General features: G+C 39.2%; 1 protein-coding gene across 6 annotated transcripts; it reads left to right on the top strand.

The window, feature by feature from the left end:
• Positions 1-7626: 7626 nt before the first annotated feature.
• LOC110668619 (uncharacterized membrane protein At3g27390) lies at positions 7627-14649 on the top strand. 6 transcript variants are annotated; one of them, XM_058154501.1, is made up of 10 exons: positions 7662-7771; positions 8016-8092; positions 8226-8334; positions 8492-8687; positions 8777-8910; positions 9212-9500; positions 9587-9693; positions 9772-9964; positions 13715-14163; positions 14343-14649. In XM_058154501.1, the coding sequence occupies exons 3-10, from the start codon at positions 8291-8293 to the stop codon at positions 14512-14514; spliced, it is 1584 nt and encodes a 527-aa protein (XP_058010484.1). In that variant the 5' UTR covers positions 7662-7771; positions 8016-8092; positions 8226-8290; the 3' UTR covers positions 14515-14649. The 6 variants fall into 6 exon arrangements, with proteins under 6 accessions (XP_021685639.2, XP_021685637.2, XP_021685641.2 ...); XM_021829947.2 differs by lacking the exon at positions 8016-8092 and having other exon boundaries at positions 7627-7771; XM_021829945.2 differs by having other exon boundaries at positions 7652-8092.

Genomic DNA, 14649 nt, shown 5'->3' on the forward strand with positions numbered 1-14649 from the left:
TGGAAATGCCAGAAGATGATCCAATCCTGGATTTTAATCTCACAGGAACCCCACAGCAATCTAGGCCCAGTTTAGGCCCATGGTTCACTCTAGACGATGTCCCTCCTTCAAAATGGAGAGACCGCCTCACAGAATTCAAAGCCTGGCTTGATGTCCAGATGCTCAGAGAAGGTGTTGACTCTTATACAGTTCTTAGAGAATTTGTATCCCGAACTGTTGGTACATTACAAGACTGGTTTGCCTCTATTGGAGAATATCAAAAGGCCCAGTTTTGTCACCTAAGTACTATACAAGCTATCAATGATATTTTTGATGAATTCCTTGGCGATGCCTCTTTATACAGCAAGCAGTTACGCCAAGAGTACTTCAATATGCGTTGCTGCTCTCTGAAAGGGACAGACATTGAAAGACATTACCAGCGCATGGCTCAGCGATATTATTTACTGAATAGTTATAATGATGTCAATCTCCGACACACATACATTGCCTCTCTTCCAAAACACTGCAACCTGAGCTCCACAGAAGCATTGCTGCAACCAAAAGAGCAATGAACACTATTACCATCGAAGAAATCCACCAGATGACACTGGCTTGTCTAGATAAAATGTGCGAACAACAGAAGTTATTTAAAGACATCATTGACAACAGCAAAGCCTTGAAGAATGTCTGCCAGAAGTCCCACCTTGCCATCAAATGCAAGGAAAAGAATTGTGAATGCAAGCCAAAGAAAAAGGGACATTACAAGAAACATTCTTCTGGGTTCAAACCCCCTTTCAAGCAGAAAAGGGGAAGAAGATCAGTCAGATACTTTCGAAAGAAAAGAACGGGTACAAAGAAATCTGATAGGTGCTACATCTGTGGCAATCGGGGTCACTATGCCAAGAACTGCCCTAAGAACCCCAATAAGGCAGTTAAGCTTTTACAACATATACAGTAGGCTTCTCACATCTCCCTGGAGCATGATGATGTTGAATCCCTGTTCTCTGAACAAGATAAACCAGATGAAGATACAGTCTTTGCCCTCGGAGCGGACACTGGTTCAGAACAGGACCACTCTCTCTCTTCAGAAGAATCAGGTTCAGATACTAAAGCTCATTACCCTTCTTACCTGGCCCAGCATATTCAATCCTCCCAATCAACTCATGGCCTAGACACTATTCCAATTCCTTTAGTCCCGCTTCATATTCTTCCCAGCGAATATGAACGGCCCATTAGTGTCATTGGTTTCCTAGACACCGAGGCTCACAAAAGCATGATGAACCCAGCTATTTTACCACCAGAATACTGGGTCCCTCATGAAGAACACTTCAAGGCAGCAGATAGGAACGTTTTCAAAACTAGCCTCATCACCAAACATCCCATTGGGATTCAGTTCTTCCCTACTTGCATCCTCTGGACAAGGGTCTTCGGGTCGGATCTTCCTGACAAGGATTTATTGATAGGTTTTGACTTGTATCAACAAGTAAAGTATTTGAAGATCCTCCCCACAGGATTAAAATATAAGAAATATTTTCAGCCATTCACTTCCGTCCCAAGGTTATATTCTTTAGCTGATGCCTCAGCTAACTTCCAAGAACACAAGGAGCTCCTCTTAAGATCCTGTGCTGATTCTCATGCACATTTTCACCATCACTGTAACACTCTAAAAATTTTAAATTTTATTATTTTATGAGTATTATTGATATTTTAATTTTATTTAAATTTTAAGAAATTATTTGAGATTTTTCGGACTTTAAAAATCGGGTTCGATTTTCCAAAAATATAAATTTAGATGATTTTTAAAAATTAATTTAAAGACCACGTGACAAAACTAAAAATATATTTGGAGTCTACGAATTTTTCTGAGTTTTCTGTAATTTTTTCGGAATTTTTAGACCTCGTTTTCAGTCCCGAGGCAGAGTAAAAAATTTAAAATTTTGTATCCTGAATCGAACCGGACCGGCCGAATCGGACCGAATCGGACCGGCCGAATCAGACCGGCCTTTTCTTTTTCTTCTTTCCCCTTCCCCGCGCGCGTCCGACCTCCCTCCCTTTCTCTCTTTTTTTTCTCTCTCCTCCCTCCTCCCCTTGCCGCGCCGCCGCCTCCCCTGCCACCCCAGCTCGCCGGCGCCCACCCCCAGCCGTCCCAACCCACTGGCCGCCACCCCAAATGGCCAGAAAACGCACGCGAATGCCCCTCCCTTGTGCGCGCGACTTTTCGACTTCCCGGCCAAAATTCGGCCGATCCGGCCACCAATCGGACCGGGTCTTGTGTCTAAATTCATTTACTCGTCGAGAGCTTTCCATAGACACCAAGAACACTGAAATCCATCGAGTGCTTTGTCCAATTTTTGCCCGGGAAATTTTAGCCCATTTTGACTTTCGGGCTAGATTTCTCGCAAACCGTGAACCCCACGAGAAAACCGAGAGTACCAGAGCACTCCACTCGTCGAGAGCTTCGCGGGGATATAAATTTCAAAATTTTCTGATACTGTTTTTCGGTGGGTCCCACTGAACTTCGCAGTATTTTTCTGAGCATTAAATGAGCTTAGAAAATTCTGAAAAATTTATGTACTAACCCCCGTGTTGTGGGCTTCGTGTAGGTATCCTCAATTCGCGAAAATTTGTGATTGACCAGTGCATGAATTTCCCGGCAGACTGCATTCTGGAAAAGTCTCCGAATTGGACCGAGGTTTTGGCTACCCCCCCATTGTCAGACATCCCGAGCGCATCCCCAGAGTCGGAATCGGCAAAGGTAAACCCGAACCTTGCTTTTTCGTAATTTTCTAGTGCTTAAATAGGATTAAAAATCCATAAAATATTCGTGGTAGCTCATAAAATTATGATTCTTTTTGCAATAGCCTAGTAATATTTCTAAGGACCGCGGGGCAAAGTTTTAGAATTTTTAGAGCTTGTTTAGGTAGTTTTTGCAAAAATGATCAATTATAAGGACTAAATTGAAATTTTACATATTGTGATGGATGACTGATTTGATGGGCCCAGGAGGGGCTGTGTGATGTGATTGAGTTGTGGATATATGGATTGTGAATATAGAAGTGTGTTTTGAGCCATTTTTGCAGGTTGGGTATGTCCTAGATATAGGGGAGACTCTGCCAGATTTTCGGCACGACTTAGGACGTATTTGGTCTTTTCTTGATTTGTATTGAGTCATTTGTGTTAAATAATTGTAATGTAATTGTCAGGTGAGTCGGGACAGCCTTCTTCCTCCGCCCAGCCGCCCCAGTGACCGTTGTCAAGTCTGTGAGTAAAATATTAATTTTAATTGTAATTTCACTATTATTATATGTTCAAGCATGCCCATGCATCACTTATATGCATATATCTATGTAGATAAACTTTAGGCACGATTTATGTTGCATTCATAACTGTGAAAGTGCCATGTATGTTATTGTGGTAATTTGGAGCAGTGTGCGTGCGTTGGCGTGCGTGTGATGTGGTGTGGACTATGGATAGGACGGGTAGACATAGCTTGAGATCTTCGCTTGGACCCGGTCCTTCGGGGTAGACACGGCTTGAGTTCTTCGCTGAGGCCCCGATTTGGTTTATTAAGCGAAAGTCTGGCTTGAGTTCTTCGCTAGCACCAGGTTGGATTTAAGAGAGCTGTATAGGGGATCAGCTCCCATATATTATGATTGATACTACTGGGTGTGTGAGTGCTCCAAATTACCTTTTTGCTGTTATGATGTGAATTTGTTGCTGGTGTTGCATTTCACTCCACAGGGTGCATTAGTTTTAGATAGTTATAGAGATTATGGTTAAAATTGATATTTTACTCTCTGAGTCGAACGCTCACTCCTGTTCAATATTTTTTCAGGCTACAGGAGGATTTTATTATGGTTAACCTGCTTTTCTCCTTCGCAGGTTGTTTATCAATATTTGTGTAATTTTATTTACTCCTAGAATTTCCGCATGTGTTAGAAGTATTTATTTAATTTTGGTCTGTAATATTATTATCATGTTGGACCTGTAAACATATAATGATATGTATGTTTGATGGACTGGATGAGGGAGCTGAGCTCCCATATGTTTTTATGATGATATGAGTATGTGGAGGGTGAGCTGAGCTCCCCAATTGAGTATTTACTATGTTTACAGGTCGGGTGAGTCAAAAACTCCCCGTTGGTAGGTCCATTTTATGGCCGGACTCTGTCCGGTTGATTTCTTGATATTGGGCCCAAATGGGCCTTAGAGTTGGGTTAGTGAATAGTTAGGCTTACTACAGGCCTCGGGGGCTTTAGGCTGGCCTAGGTCCTAGTGCCGGTCCGGCCCATAGGTTGGGTCGTGACAATCACCACCCCCTGTGGAAGAATCCAGACTTTTTTTGTCAACCTTCCATTTAAACTCAATGAAGATATCAACCCAACAAAGGCATCACACCCGGGGATGAATCCTACAGACTTGGCTCTAGCCCAAGAAGAATGTGAACAGCTTCTCCAACAAGGTCTCATAGAACCCACTTCCTCTCAGTGGGCATGCCAGGCCTTTTATGTTGAAAAGAGAGCTGAACGGTTAAGGGGAAAGAAACGACTTGTCATTGATTACAAGCCCCTCAATCATTTCCTTCAAGATGACAAGTTCCCATTACCAAAGCCTGAAGCCTTGTTCACTCAACTCCACGAGGCTCATGTTTTCTCCAAGTTTGATCTCAAAGCTGGATTTTGGCAATTGGGTATTAACCCCTCTGATAGGCCAAAAATCGCTTTCTGCATTCCTACGGCCCAATACCAATGGACAGTCCTTCCATTCGGCCTTAAGACGGCCCCATCAGTTTTCCAAAAGGCCATGACAAGGATATTCGAGCCCATACTTCACAGTGCTCTCATCTTCATAGACGATATCCTTCTTTTCTCCAAATATGTTACGGTTCATAGGACACTTCTCTCTACATTTGAACAATTGGTGGATTCCTATGGAATTATGCTATCAGAAAAGAAGAGCTCATTGGCCCAAACTGATATCGACTTCCTTGGAATGAAGTTCAAGGATGGAAAATACCAACCAGGACCTCACATTGCAGAAGAATTACTGAAGTTCCCTGATAAGAACTTGACAGTAAAGCAAATACAGCAGTTCCTTGATATTATCAATTACATCAGGAAGTTTATTCCACATGTGGCCACCTACACATGCCAACTGTCAAAAATGCTTAAGAAGAATGCTCCACCTTGGAAGGAAGAACAGACATGTGCAGTCAAGGCATTAAAAGAAGTGGCTCTAAACCCGCCGCCTCTAAAGATTCCCAGCATTGGACACAGAATCCTTCAGACTGATGCTAGTGACACCCACTGGGATGCAGTCCTCATTAAAGAAATACAAGGAGAAAAGCATATCTGCGGACATACTAGTGGAGAATTTCCAGAGCCTCAGAAACATTATCATTCGGTCTATAAAGAAATATTAGCTGTCAAAAATGGAATAAAGAGATTTGAATTCCATCTCATTGGCCACCATTTTACTGTGGTCGTGGACAGCTCATCCTTCCCAAAGATTCTATACTTCAAAAATAAGTCTCTTCCTGAACCACAATTACTGAGGCTAAAGGACTGGTTCGCCAAGTATAAATTCACAGTCCAACACATTAAAGGGAAACATAACTTAGTTCCTGATCTCCTATCCAGGCCCAAGAACCTCCACCTCATTCAATCTTCCTCTACACTCCCTTTGATCCTTATGGCATCATCATCATCATCATCATTGTCCTCTCCACATACTCCTTCTCTAATGCACAATTTCCTGGTTCCTACTCCAGATAGTTTTCCTCCAGGATGCTCACCTAACCAACCCATTACAGAAATGGCTAAGTTTGCAAGGGATCACCTGTTCCACTATCTAAGTGCCAAGAATACTCTGAGAGGATTACTCCCATCCTCATCTATCTTCATCCCTGATAACCCTTTCCTCATCTGTTTTAGTATCCATCCTGATAGAGAACTTATCCTGAAAGAATTATGGCTTCTCTGGTGCATGGTTACCCTCTATTCCACAGGAATAGAATTCCCCCTCATGGCCCTGTACCAATATGTTATGTGCAACACCAACAGGACTCTCCTGTCCAGATTTCTGGAGTGGTTCAAGCCTATTTCAGCATGGCAATATAGTCTGAAGCGCATCATAGACACACATGGGATTGAAGATAGGCCCACCGGGACTCAGCCCAATATCAGGACAATGTTCATCATGCATAGGCCTTTCTCTAGGAGGTCCGATGGACTTCTCTGGACTCAAAATACTGAGTACGAATGGAGAACCTACGTGGGATCAATCACTGAAAAGGACACCATGGGACCCTTAAGAAAGCAACTAGCAGAATATCTCTGAGAAATCAATAGCTATCAGTATCTGACGCTCCCCCATGTGAATTGTACATCTCTGAGTCCCATTCGGACTCTCACTGATGAGCACATTGACTGGACCCATCCCATGTGGCAAGATTCTCAGGATCCAATGGACACCAAATCACGAGATGCCATTCAGAGCACTGACCCACCATCTCCTGTACACCGACAATGGCCAAAGGACTTTTTTGGAATCGACTCTGACAACTCCGACTTTGATACTCTCAATCTGTCCACAACCCCATGATAAAAGTTAAAGTCTGACGGTCTGTCGGTTAATTATGTAATAAATGTCCTTCTTGGTTTTTTTTTTTTTTACTTTAAGAGTGTTGGTAGCCAGTTTCTAACCGGTTGCCTGTAATCCTTAGAGCCTCTGAGTCTATATAAGAAATTGCTATTTTCAGTTGTTAGCATACTAAGTTTTCCCTTTCAATAATATTCTCTGAAGATTTTTTCTATGGCTTTCTAAACCTTTTTCTTTCTCTTCGAAAACCTTTGAACGTATATCATACTCTTATAATCAGAGATACGTATGCTCTACACTTGCCTCTTTAAGAGGATCTTGTGTATCAGAAATATCTTTATTTTGATGTTAGGTGTGACGGTCTCGTTATCATACATTTAATGTATAAAATATTTTACTAAAATTTATTAAATTTATTTTTAAATTATTTTTTAATAATTATTTTCTTCAGGCGAAAGGCGAAGGGAGTGAAATAATGAGGAGGGCAGTGCGTGGAATTTTCGGTGTTTGTTTCCGGTCAAAGATCAAAGCCATCACTTGACTTGCTTAACAAATTAATTAATGCAAAAAAGCGTTATTTAATTTTTTTTATTTTAATAAAATTGATTATTTATTTTTTACTTAAAAAATATTAATTAATTTTTATTTTATTTATTCTTTAATTAATTTATTCGATTTAAATTAAATTTTTTTTATCATAAAAATATTACCATTAAGAAAATTAAATATTTCAATATTTAATTAATTGATAATTTTAGACCAGGGAGCTGCTGGCTAATAAAAACATCACATTCACGCGTTCAAAAGCCTGAGCTTATTTCCCACGACTGTGCCAAATAAAGTTTTATTTCCCACGACTGCGCCATATAAAATTTTTTTATTTATCCTTGGATCAATTGCTACGCAATATATTCTTTTATTAATTTAATATTTTTAATATAAATAATTTTAAAATATTTTTAATAAATATATTCTTAATTAATAATAATAAAAAATTTATTCTCGTCAACTTGGTCAATTCTGTTGCGTATACAAAAATTGCTGCAAAAGAATGAAGAAAAAAATATCTCCGGCAATAATAACATGTAAATCACCATTGTTTCGTACCGTACACCACAAAATGCTGGTCGTTCCATTCCTAAACTGGATAAGTGTCGGCAATGGCCCTGCAGCTAATTAAAAGGTGAAAATTGTAAGTGGAGACTCCTTCTTTCGATTCTATGTCTCTGGTTGGTTTCTGATTCCTAGATTTTCGTTGGGTTTCGGGTTTTGTTCTCTTTTTGTCATTTCTTGCAGTGAACCTCTGTCTCTGTCCCTCTATATTGTGAGCTGTGCGCTTTCTTTCTGTTTTATACCTGGCTGATTTGGTTGTTAAAACTTTAGAAAGTTGTTTCTTTTTCCCTGTTTCTATGGTATTCTGATATGGCCATGTCAAGTTATCTCGATGGTTGGTTAAGGATCCTCTATGTAGTTTTTGCCTTCTGCTCTGCCTTCTTTCTGGGTGCTCTTAAAGGTACTTCCTTTATTTTGTGTGTGTGTGTGTGTGTGTGTGTTTGGTGTATTTCTTACGTGGGCTTCTTCTCCTTCTTGGTCTTCTTTGGCAAATTTTGATGATGGGCTTTTGGGACTGCCATCGAATGTTGCAGCTGTGTTAGTGGGTCCTGTTGCTGCTTCAATACTAATAGGAGGGAATGTTGGGTTGATTCTGTTGATGTTTCCTCCACATGTAGCATGGACTGTCTACACCCTTGTAAAGTAATTAATCTCATAGAAACTTCCTTTTGCAATTTTTCCAAGAAAAGGACAGTGATCTTCAAATTCTTTTGTGGGATATTATCTGCTTTATCTTTCTTCTTTCCTTCTTGAAATAGTAAGTTTACTTGATATAGCAATATTTTTGTTGTCTCCGCAGGACTAATAGATTTGATGCACTGCTTAAAGCTGCGCTTTTGGTTGTTTTGCCTGTTTTATTTGCTATATGGTTGGGTTTAAGCATAGCTGCCAGTGTTCTTGTGGGAGTTTTGTATGGTTTCTTTGCTCCTTGGGTTTCCACTTTTGAGGCCTTTAGATATAACGCTGAATCCAAGAAAATTTTCCACTGTTTTGTGGTAAGTTTTCAATTACTCTCATATTTTTTTTCTTGTCTAGTTCAGTCCTCACTGTTTGATTATGTGAAACTTGTTATTATGAATAATAGGATGGAACCTGGGGAACCATTGAAGAAAGCTGTACTGTAGTTACAGATTTTGCAGATATGTGCTATCATTCTTATCCACTCTACTTGAAGGAGCTGCGTGATTCCCCTGCTTCAAATGAGCAAAGACCTCTTAGGTGACAGAAGTTTTTGCAACCATATATTGTTCAATGTTGAAGTAATGCTTAATTAGGCTGCTCAAGGACATAACAATTCTGTTTTATATTTGTCATTTCTTCAGTGCTAAAAGGAGATTAAAAAAAAAAAAAAAACAAAGTTTCTATCATTTGAGCCTAAAATAATTGTTTACTAAGTTGAAGTGAGTTTTCTGTATTCAGAGCTTAAACCAAAATAAAAGATGGGATTTGAAATTTTCATTTGCTAGTGTTGAGTTTAGTCATTTCACTGAGAAATCACTCTTTTGATGCTGTGTGGTAGGTTAATTCATGTGCCTGGATTTATAGTTGCTGGATTGATGGGGCTAATAGTGGATGTTCCTCTTTTCACTGCAATTGTTATAATTAAGAGTCCATACATGCTTTTCAAGGGCTGGTTCCGACTGATACATGATCTAATTAGCCGAGAGGGTCCATTTCTTGAAACAGCTTGCATTCCAATTGCTGGCTTGACAATACTTCTGTGGCCACTTATTGTTGTTGGGAGCATACTAATAACCATTTTCTCAAGCATCTTTGTTGGATTGTACGCATCAGTTATAGTGTATCAGGTGGATTCTGCACTCAGTATAATGTTTATTTTTATATTGTCATTTATCATTTGGGTACTTACACTTTAGTATTCTTATGGATCCAGGAAAGATCTTTCCGGAGAGGTATAGCTTATGTAATTGCAATGGTTGCAGAATTTGATGAGTATACAAATGATGGGCTCTATCTTAGGGAGGGCAGCTGCCTTCCGAAGTAACACTTCTATCTCTTCATTCTCAAATATGTGGATCTTTAGCTTGTTATTGTCCAATTTTTATTTTTAACTATCAGAATCACATTGGTCATAGCCAGGCCCCGCTATAGAAAGAAAAAGGCCTCTAACTCTTCTGAGATTTCTGTTGGAGGACATCGTGGAAAATTTGGTTTGGTCACTGCAGAAGCTTCTGCATCGGCAATGTTTGTCCCAAGACTGGCTCCTTCAAGATCAGTTAGGGAGACAATACAAGAAGTGAAAATGGTTCAGGTATTTTTATTTTTATTGCCAATATGGAGTAGAAACATCCTGTTTAGTGTTTGAACTTACCTGGTTTTTGGAGGATATGAAGTGTCAATTAGGCAACTCAAATTACTTGCTCAAGTTCTATAATGGGTGTTAAGATGAATCCCATGAATTATTTGCCCTGAATTTTATAACATCAATTGTATGATTTGTAAGGCCTCACCACACTTGTAACTAATAAATGAATATATATACTACTAACATATGCTCTTCCTTCTTGTGATAGAACTTGGCAGAAATAATTAATTCTGACCTGCTGAAACCCAGAAATATTATGCATGTCAACCCTCAACTCAACTCAACTCAACTAAGCCTTTATCCCAAAAATTTGGGGTCGGCTATATGGATTCGCTTTTTCTACTCTGAATGATTTTGAGTTAAATCCTCAGAAATGTGTAATGCTTCTAAGTCATGTTGTATTACTCTCCTCCAAGTCAATTTAGGTCTACCCCTTTTTTTCTTTCTATCGTCTAACCTAATGTGCTCTACTTGTCTAACTGGAGCCTCCGTATGTCTACGCTTCACATGACCAAACCACCTCAATCTCCCTTCTCTCAACTTATCTTCAATTGGCACCACTCCTACCTTTTCTCTAATACTCTCATTACGGACTTTATCTACTCTAGTATGGCCACTCATCTACCTTAACATTCTCATCTCTGCAACTCTTATCTTAGATGCATACGACTCTTTGAGTGCCCAACACTCACTACCATATAACATAGCCGGTTGTATGGCTGTACGGTAAAATTTTCCTTTCAATTTATTGGGGATAAAGTGATTACTTTGGAACAGTACCACTCCATTCAAACTAACTTCTTCCCTATCACCAATTTGGCCTTCACTGAACTTGCAATGCATGTATTCTATCTTCGTTCTACTTAACTTAAAACCCTTTGACTCTAGAGTACTTCTCCAAAGTTCTAGCTTCCTATTGACTCCTTTTCGTGTCTCATCTATCAGAATAATATCATCCGCAAACATCATGCACCAAGGAATACTCTCTTGTATATGTTTCGTCAGTTCATCTAAAACTAATGTAAAAAGGTAAGGGCTTATGGCTGATCCTTGGTGTAATCTAATTGAGATCGGAAAATCTCTTGTGTCCCCTCCCACTGTGCGCACAATAGTAGTTGCTCCTTCATACATATCTTTCAATACTTGTATGTACCTAATAGATACCCTCTTTTGTTCTAACACATTCCATAAGACCTCTCTTGGAACATTATCATAAGCCTTCTCCAAATCAATAAAAACCATGTGTAGATCTTTCTTCACATCTCTATATTTCTCCATCAAGCTTCTAATGAGAAAGATTGCTTCCATAGTTGAACGACCGGGCATGAAACCAAATTGATTAAGAGAAATAGAAATATCATGACGTAGTCGATGCTCCACAACTCTCTCCCACAACTTCATAGTATGGCTCATGAGTTTAATTCCCCTATAGTTTGAGCAACTCTGTATGTCTCCCTTATTTTTAAAAATAGGTACTAAAATACTCTTCCTCCATTCATCAGGCATTTTCTTTGAGTTTAAAATCTTATTAAATAATTTAGTTAACCATGCCACTCCCATATCTCCCAAATACTTTCACCCTTCAATTGGTATTTCATCGGGTCCACAGGCTTTACCCACTTTCATTCTCTTAAGTGCTTCCTTTACTTCTAAAGATCGAATTCTTCTAGTGTAATTTACATTCTTTTCTATTGTTCTATAATCTATATTCACGCTATTACCATTTTGACTATTATTAAAGAGATCATTAAAATAATTTCTCCATCTTTTTTTAATGTCCTCATCTTTCACCAACACTTTTCCTTCTTTATCCTTAATGCACCTAACTTGATTGAGATCTTGACATTTCCTTTCTCTACTCCTTGCTAATCTATAAATATCTTTCTCCCCTTCTTTAGTTCCAAGTTTCTCATATAACTTTTCAAAGGCCTGTGCTCTTGCTTGACTAATTACCTTTTTTGCCTCTTTCTTTGCTATCTTGTACTGTTCATATGCCTCATTATTATCACATTTAGGTAATTTCTTATACCATTCCTTTTTTCTCTTCGCTGCCTTTTGTACTTCCTCATTCCACCACCATTTCTCTTTTGAGGGTGGTCCATGTCCTTTAGACTCTCCAAGTACTTTTCTAGCTACTTCTCTAATCTTTGATACCATCTGTATCCACATATCATTGGCCTCCATATCTAGCTTTCATACTTCGGACTCGAGAAGCTCATTTTTGAACTTCACTTGCTTTACTCATTTGAACTCCCACCACTTTGTTCGAGCTACACTATTTCTTCTGACCTTACTTGAATTGTTCCTAAACTTGACATCCAAGACCACCAACCTATGTTGACTTGTTAAAGCCTCTCCTGGAATGACCTTGCAATCTTTGCATAGAGCTCTATTTGTCTTCCTGGTTAAGAGGAAGTCGATTTGGCTTCTATGTTGCCCACTTTTGAAAGTAACTAAATGTGACTCTCTTTTTATAAAGTAGGTATTTGCTAGTATTAGATCGTATACCATAGCAAAATCCAGGATGCTTTTTTCCTCTTCATTTCGACTGCCAAAACCAAAACCTCCATGAACATTCTGATAACCTTGCCTATCACTTCCTACATGTCCATTCAAATCTCCACCAATAAAAACATTCTCTTCATTCGGTATGCTTTGCATTAAATCATCCATATCTTCCCAAAACCTTTGTTTACTCTCACTGTCTAGTCCTATTTGTGTGGCATAAGCACTAACTATATTTATTGTTTCTCCTTCTAGTACTAGCTTTACTAGTATAATTCTATCTCCTACTTTTTTCACAGCTACTACTGCGTCTTTCAATGTTCTGTCTATGATTATACCCACCCCGTTCTTGTTTCTCTCCTTTCCGGTAAACCACAGTTTGTACCCTGAATTACCCACTTCCTTACTTTTCTCTCCTACTCATTTAGTCTCCTGAATGCAAGCAATATTCACCCTTCTCCTTTCCAAGGTATCCACAAGCTCCATTAATTTTCCTGTAAGTGATCCAACATTCCAAGTACCAACCCTGATCCTCCTTCTATCCTGCTTCTTCCTAATTGGTCTCCTTCTATGACATCTTCTATTGTTTTCTATGTCTATCTTGTGTTCTGTTCCACTATTTGTTCTACTGTCTATCCTATGGACTAACTTCTTTACCCACACCCGTCTACGATGTGGGAACTCTTGCTCACTTAACACCATCCCGGGCGCCGGCATGGTGCGTCGCTTTCGGTGAACGCCCTACACCTTTGCATATTTATCACTACACCCGGGCTTCGATGTAGCGCGTCGTTAGTAGAGGACGCCCCAACGTTTATATCATTTGAATCCATATCATAGGGTATGACGAAATTTTCACGCTGGTTGTCACCTACCGCAACCCTCCTCCTTTATCCGGGCTTGGGACCGGCTAAGCGCAAACTACTTAGGCGGAGTTTATGCATGTCAACCCTAAATCTTGAAAATCAATTCTTTCCCAAAAATTTTGCTTTGAACATAGCCATTTAACTATTTTTGTTTGGCAAATAACTTAAAAAATTAAAATGTATGTATGACCAGTGGAGGTCGGCCATCATAATGTGCTATAATAGTTGCTTCATAAGTCAAAACTGATTGATGCATATTTGCCAGGTTTTGTGTATTTGTTTTAGATGCATGAAAAAGTTGGTAATGTTTCTGAAAATTCAACAGATCTGGGGAACTTTTATGAGATCATGTGAAACAAGGGGCAAGGAACTTTTGGATGTCGGTGCAATAACACTAGCTGATCTCAATGACTGTCTGAAGGCCAAGAATGCCAATGAAGGAACCATTATTGGTGTTGGCTTGCCTTGTTATTCATTGTTGCAGAATCTTATCGACTCCATTAAAGCTGGTTCAGATGGTTTTTTGATGGTTGATGGAGTTGAAATCACCCATCTAAACAGACCAAATGACAAATTGTTTGACTGGTTCTTTCACCCTCTGATGGTTGTAAAAGAACAAATTAGGGTCATCAAATTGGGAGAAGGTGAAGAAAGGTTCTTGCAGAAAATAGTTCTTTTTGGAAACGATATGAAACGGATGGAGGCTTGGGATAATGGCAGTTTAGGACCTCAAGAGGCTCTAAGAGCGGCTCAACTCCAGGGCATCAGTAGAAGGTATGAATTTTAACTGAAGCATACATTAAGTTTGGTTGTTAATCAGTTCTGTTTGATAGCAATAATATAATTGGACTCTGCAATTTGTTGTCAACTTTCCTTCTTTCTGCAATACTGCCTTAGAAAATAGTTATATACTGCCTTAGAAAATTGTCATCTTAAAATGAGTTTGCTGACAGGATGATTGGAATGGTGAGAAGTGCATCGAAATTTCCTACCTATAGAAGGAGATTTCGCCAAGTCGTGAAGGCGTTGGTAACATATTCTACAGACAAGGAGGGTGCTGTGGGATCAAATTCTTTGAAATCCAATTCCATTAGATCAGTTGCCTGCATTGGAAATGTGGCGTGAAGTTCAGCATTTTTACTTTCTGGAAGCATGGAAGTTCATAGCTTGTTTGTGAATTGCTCTGAGGCTATCCACTCATTAATTCCCTGTACAATTATGTGAACAAAAATGCTTCATTGAAGGATTATCAATTTCCAA

Source organism: Hevea brasiliensis, chromosome 10, assembly GCF_030052815.1.
Source record: "Hevea brasiliensis isolate MT/VB/25A 57/8 chromosome 10, ASM3005281v1, whole genome shotgun sequence".
Taxonomy (NCBI): domain Eukaryota; kingdom Viridiplantae; phylum Streptophyta; class Magnoliopsida; order Malpighiales; family Euphorbiaceae; genus Hevea; species Hevea brasiliensis.

What these genes read in the sequence shown, in the direction of transcription:
- LOC110668619 (XM_021829945.2), top strand. Translation starts at nt 8,002, where the DNA reads ATGGCCATGTCAAGTTATCTCGATGGTTGGTTAAGGATCCTCTATGTA. An exon ending in CTTTCTGGGTGCTCTTAAAG is followed by an intron (nt 8,093 to 8,225) that starts GTACTTCCTTTA and finishes CGAATGTTGCAG; the next exon opens with CTGTGTTAGTGGGTCCTGTT. An exon ending in AAGAAGTGAAAATGGTTCAG is followed by an intron (nt 9,965 to 13,714) that starts GTATTTTTATTT and finishes AAAATTCAACAG; the next exon opens with ATCTGGGGAACTTTTATGAG.